General features: G+C 55.8%; 2 protein-coding genes across 2 annotated transcripts in view; one reads left to right on the top strand and one right to left on the bottom strand.

Annotated features, from left to right (window-relative positions):
* PTSG_04771 (uncharacterized protein) overlaps positions 1-2305 on the bottom strand; it is a gene marked incomplete at its 3' end in the record, with an annotated part of 3018 nt that extends 713 nt beyond the window's left edge. Inside the window, exons 1-4 of the mRNA XM_004994032.1 lie at positions 2082-2305; positions 1751-1858; positions 1522-1583; positions 1-1232 (exon numbers count right to left, since the gene is read on the bottom strand). The exon at positions 1-1232 is cut by the window's left edge and continues 713 nt beyond it. Of these exons, the coding sequence (XP_004994089.1) occupies positions 1-1232; positions 1522-1583; positions 1751-1858; positions 2082-2192 (1513 nt within the window). The 5' untranslated portion in view covers positions 2193-2305. The remainder of the gene's footprint in view (positions 1233-1521; positions 1584-1750; positions 1859-2081) is intronic.
* Positions 2306-2452: 147 nt separating this feature from the next.
* The window catches only part of PTSG_12211 (uncharacterized protein), a gene marked incomplete at its 3' end in the record, with an annotated part of 8548 nt that continues 6000 nt past the window's right edge, over positions 2453-5000 (top strand). Inside the window, exons 1-6 of the mRNA XM_004994031.1 lie at positions 2453-2716; positions 2998-3250; positions 3382-3528; positions 3799-4025; positions 4427-4489; positions 4755-4819. Coding sequence (XP_004994088.1) covers positions 2576-2716; positions 2998-3250; positions 3382-3528; positions 3799-4025; positions 4427-4489; positions 4755-4819 — 896 coding nt within the window. The 5' untranslated portion in view covers positions 2453-2575. The remainder of the gene's footprint in view (positions 2717-2997; positions 3251-3381; positions 3529-3798; positions 4026-4426; positions 4490-4754; positions 4820-5000) is intronic.

The raw sequence follows: 5000 nt of genomic DNA, 5'->3' as shown, positions 1-5000 counted from the left end.
ACTGTGACCACAACGGTCCAGATGCGAGCAAGTCCTGCGAATCTCCACTGCTCGTGTCAAAGTCAACAACAACGCGCGCACCATTTGTTGCGGATACAGTCGCTGTGGCTGTGACTGCAGGTGTTTTGTAGTTGGTTGGAGGCATGGTGCGTCCTCCCGCATCATCTTCCACTGGCTCCTGTGTTTCATCGTCGATGCTGAGATCGAGTGCAAGCGGTGCTGCGCGCCTCTTTCTTCGGGTTCGCTTCCTCTTCACCGCTCTTCTTATGCCCTGCCGCTCGCCAGCAGCTCTTGTTGTTGCTGTTGCTGTTGCTGTTGCTGTTGTTGTTGTTGTTGCTGCTGCTGCTGCTGTTGCTGCTGTTGTTGCTGTTGCTGCTGGCTTGGTGTGGCTGCTTTCACTGCTCGGCATGTGGCTGCCGTCACCATCGCCAGTGCCGCCATCGCTCTCCATGTGCGCACTTGTGGTCATGTGTGCGCGCTTGCTGCAGAGTGAACACGTGCTGGGTGATGTAAAGGTGGACCCCGTGACGTCCCCAAACAGGCTTCGCTGCGAGTTGGCGGCGGCCGTTGCAAAGTCAAAGGCCTGGGAGCTGACCGTTATGTCTTGTGATTGTTGACTACATGGCGTGACATCGCAAGCCGCCAGCGACGCGGACATCCCATTGCCCTGTTGGTGCGCAGGCGACCTTGTCGCGCTCTCGCTGCCCTCTTTCCTCTTGCTGCTGTTGTTGGGGTTGTTGGCCGTGACATTGCTGTCATCGTTGGTGGACGCAGTTGTGGCATGATGAGCTTGGCCGTGGCCAGTTGCACGCCCTGAACCGCTGTGGTCGCTGTCATCATCAAGACGCTTGTGGTGCTCCGCCTGTTGGGCAGCGTCTCCACCGTCATTATCGCCGCGGCGACTGCCACTGAGCCAGTGCTGGCTGTGCGGCGTGTCAATTGGCCAGTGCTGGCTCTGCGATGCCGCTTCCTCAAAGTCAAAGAGGGACTGGAGTAGGCCGACGAGGGAGGTGGGCTCGTCCGGCGCCTGTGACTCCTGCACATTGGCGGCGGCGTCGGCAATGCTCTCCGGTTGCGCCGTCGCCTTGCGCTGCAGGGCTTGCAGGAGCGCCTTGTGGTTGCGCGAATGTGTTGGGGATCCAATCAGGAGGTGGTCGTCGCTGCTGCAGACCTCAAACAGGTCAATCACGCAGCACACGTTGTCGTAGCCCAGGGTTGGACGCAGCCAGTATCTGGTGCATGGTGGAGAATCCGCCCAAGTAAGCTTTGTGAGGCTGCACTGCGACGTCGTCATGTGACACGGCTTGGAGGGGAGGGGGAGGGGGGTTGCCATGACGACTCCCGAACGTACACATCGACGTACACAGGGGCGTAGACAGAGGCGTACACATCGACGTACACAGGGGCGTAGACAGAGGCGTACACATCGACGTACACGGGAGGCGTACACAGGGGCGTACACATGAAGGCGTACACATGAAGGCACACACAGACACATGCGCGCACATGTACTTGACATACTTCTTCAAGAGGAGCAGCCAGCCACGCGCTCCTTCGAGCTCCACATCCATCTGCGAGTCTGCCTGCAGACGCGAAGGCGGTGCAGCAACTGCGTCAAGGGCATGCAACAGCAAACACAGCAAACACAGCAAACACAGCAAACACAGCAAACACAGCAAACACAACAGACACAGCGCAGGTGCCGATGCCACCACCCGTACGGACATGCACAGGTGCATTCAATGCGCACCTGCAGCTGTTCAAGTGCTTCCTCGGAGAATACGGCGGGTACGATGACGTGCTGGTCACTGATACAACCGCACACGACCCTTTGATCTGATCCAGGCAGCCTGGACGCCTGGATGCGACACAAGTGCGCACGCGCGTGCGTTGAGGCACCATTGCCAGAGTTCAGTGTGTTCAGTGTGTTCAGTGTTCTCGGTGTGTGTTCAGTGTTGTCAGTGTGTTCAGCGTGTTGAGTGTGTTGAGTGTGCTGCGCAAGACTTGATCTCCCCTTCAACAAGCCCAACCTCGAGCAAACACCGCTGGCACGAGCCAAGGGCGCTAACACGCTAACACACCTGCGTTGCAGCAAAGACCAGCTGCACGCGTCTGGCGCCCGTGCCAGCGATCACTTCCTCCTCCGCCTCTTCATATGTGCGCACAATCCACGGCGCAGAAAGGAAGTCCATCACCGTTGTTGTTTTTCGTTGGCGCCAAAATAGGTGTGTGTGTGTGTGTGTGTGTGGGGACAGCTCGAAAAGTACACTTTTGAAAATGGAATCTGCCGCATGGACAAAAGGGCTTTGACTTCGCGCCACGCGTGAGTTCAGATTGCGTTAAGCTGTGCCCATGCGCTTCTAACGCAACTCCACGCAGCCTCGGAGGCACACGCAAACGGGTTGGGTGGGTTCCACGGCAAACGCTTTCCGCTTTGCAGGGCTTTCCACATTGCAGGTGCAATTTGCAATTTGCCACACAGGATATGGCGCATCGTGGCGCAAAACAAACAACCAAGCAAGCAAGAAGGACAGTGTGATCGCATACAGTGGCAGTGACAGTGGCAGTGCAAGCCATGGATGTTGTTGAAGCAAGTAACAACGCTGCGTTGCGGGCTGCTTACGCCAAGCTTGCCAAGGGTACCCGCTTCATCTCCAAGGAGCAGGTGCAGGAGGCTGTCTCGGAGATTGCTGTTCGCTTCGGCGTTAATCACATTGTGAGTGAGTGTTATGTTGTTGTTGTTGCAGCGTGTTGTGTTTCATGCCGTGTTGCCGTGTGTGCTTCGCGTGGCATTGTGGCAGCGTGCTGTGTCTCATGCCGGGTTGTCGTGTGTTGTGTGTGCTTCGCGTGGCGCTTTGTGGCGTGGCGGTTGTGTGGTTCATGTGTGGTGATTGGCACGCTCGAGCGTGCGTTTGATTTCGCATGGGCATGCGAAGAAACAGCGTCCTGTTCACCCTGTGGTGTCTCGCGGAATGTGTTAACGTGCCACTTGTCCAGGTGAAGGCAACGGATTCGAGGACATACCGCGTGAGATGCGACAACAAAGCCTGGACAAAGCAGCAACAACAGAGGAAACACCCAAGCACCTGCGCCTATGCAATTCACGCCAACAAACAAACCGTCAGCGGCGCGTGGGAGATTACCGAGGCACGGCACCACACTTGCTGGCTCGCACAGGACAGTGAACATGAGCTTGGGCGCCGCCGTGTTCGTCCACAGACGCTCGCCCGCTTTGATCGAACCATGATAGGTACTCCTCGCTGCAACCAAGTGATCACCTATGCGTGTGCGTTTGTCATGTGGACAACTCGCGTCAGTTGCCCTCGGTATCTCACTGTTGCCCCTCCCTCTCTCTACACTGCGCGACATGTCTTCTTGCAGGAAACCCCGCTGCTCAGGTACAACAAGTCAGTGCCCGCTACGGCCTAACCATGTCGGGTTCCCAGATGGCAGAGTACGCAGCACAAGCTCAAGGCAGAACTCACGTCAAGCGGCAGGAGGAGTTTGACAGACTGCACTCGTTCGCTCGTGAGTTTGGTTGCGAACTTGTGTGTCTGTGCCTGTGTCTGTGTGTGTGTGTGTATGTGTGTGTGTCTGTGTGTATGTACACGTGTATGTACACGTGTATGTATGTGTTTGCGTCTGTGTATGTACACGTGCGCGCGTTTGTATGTACACGCGGGTGCGTGCGTGCGTGCGTGCGTGCGTGCGTGTATTTACATGCATGCACGTGTATGTTTTGCCGTTGTTGCTTCAACACACTCAAGTATGCATACCACTGCGCTGATGGTCGTGCAGAGTGGATCAATGCAAATGGACATCATGCAGCGCACCTGATGACCAAAGACGGTGCATTTAGCGAGCTTCTGTTCTGCCTAAAGCTGAATGGTTTGTCGGCCAAGTCTCCAAAGGTCCTGTTCACGGACGCGACGCATCTGTCGTACAACAACATGATGCTCCACCTCTTGTGCCAACTGGACGCAGACAACAAGATCTTCATTCTGGGCGCCAACATAACTCAGCAGGTAACACACTGTACGCATGTGCGCACGCGTGTGCATGTGTGTATGTCTGTCTGTATGTGTCTGTCTGTATGTGTCTGTGTCTGTGTCTGTGTGTGTGTGTGTGTGTGTACACGTGTGTGTGTACACGTGTGTGTGTATGGTGCGTGTGTGTGTGCACAGGCATACATATGCGTGTGTGTGTGTATGGTGTGCGTGTATGTGTGTGCACAGGCATACATATGCGTGTGCATGTGTGTGTCTGTTTGTCTGTTTGTCTGTGTGCGTGTCTGTGTGTCTGTGTGTCTCTGCATCTTTGTGTCTCTGTGTGCGTGGGTGCGTGTGTATGTGTGCATGTGTGTGCGGCGCCACCTTGGAACTCATCGTGTACCTGCATCGATGTGACGTATGCCTTTTACTTGCAGGAAACCAAGCCCGCTTACGCACACTTGTTCCAGCTCTGTTTATCGGTCATGCCCCCACTTTGGGTGAGTCTCCATGTCCATGTATGCATGCACTTGTGCCCGTGTGCGCGTGTGTATGAACGCCTGCCTTGCTGCGTGTGCACGTGACCGGTGTTTATTCGCCTCCACGCACGCACATGCACACGCACTTACACGCACATGCATACGCTCACGCTCACACTCTCACACGCACACTCACACGCACATGCACACGCGTGCGCACACATGCACACTTACACGTACATCCACACGCACTTACTCACATACATACACACACACACACTTGCAGGGCGAGCATACGATTCTCTCGGATTTAGGGACTGCTGTGACAAGCGCAATCAACGAAATACCCATGTGGCACCACGGCATGTGCTCCGTGCACATGCGAAGGCGTCTGCGGCACCAGCAACTCTTTAATGCAGCCATGAATGCAACCTCCGTGAGTGACCTGGAGAAAGCCCTGGAACGATACAGGACACAGGCGCCGAAGGAAGCTGCTCGCGTGAAGAACCGCATTTGCAACCTGAGCCCTCTT

Source organism: Salpingoeca rosetta (assembly GCF_000188695.1).
Source record: "Salpingoeca rosetta unplaced genomic scaffold supercont1.11, whole genome shotgun sequence".
Taxonomy (NCBI): domain Eukaryota; class Choanoflagellata; order Craspedida; family Salpingoecidae; genus Salpingoeca; species Salpingoeca rosetta.
This window is presented reverse-complemented; position numbering and strand designations above follow the sequence as displayed.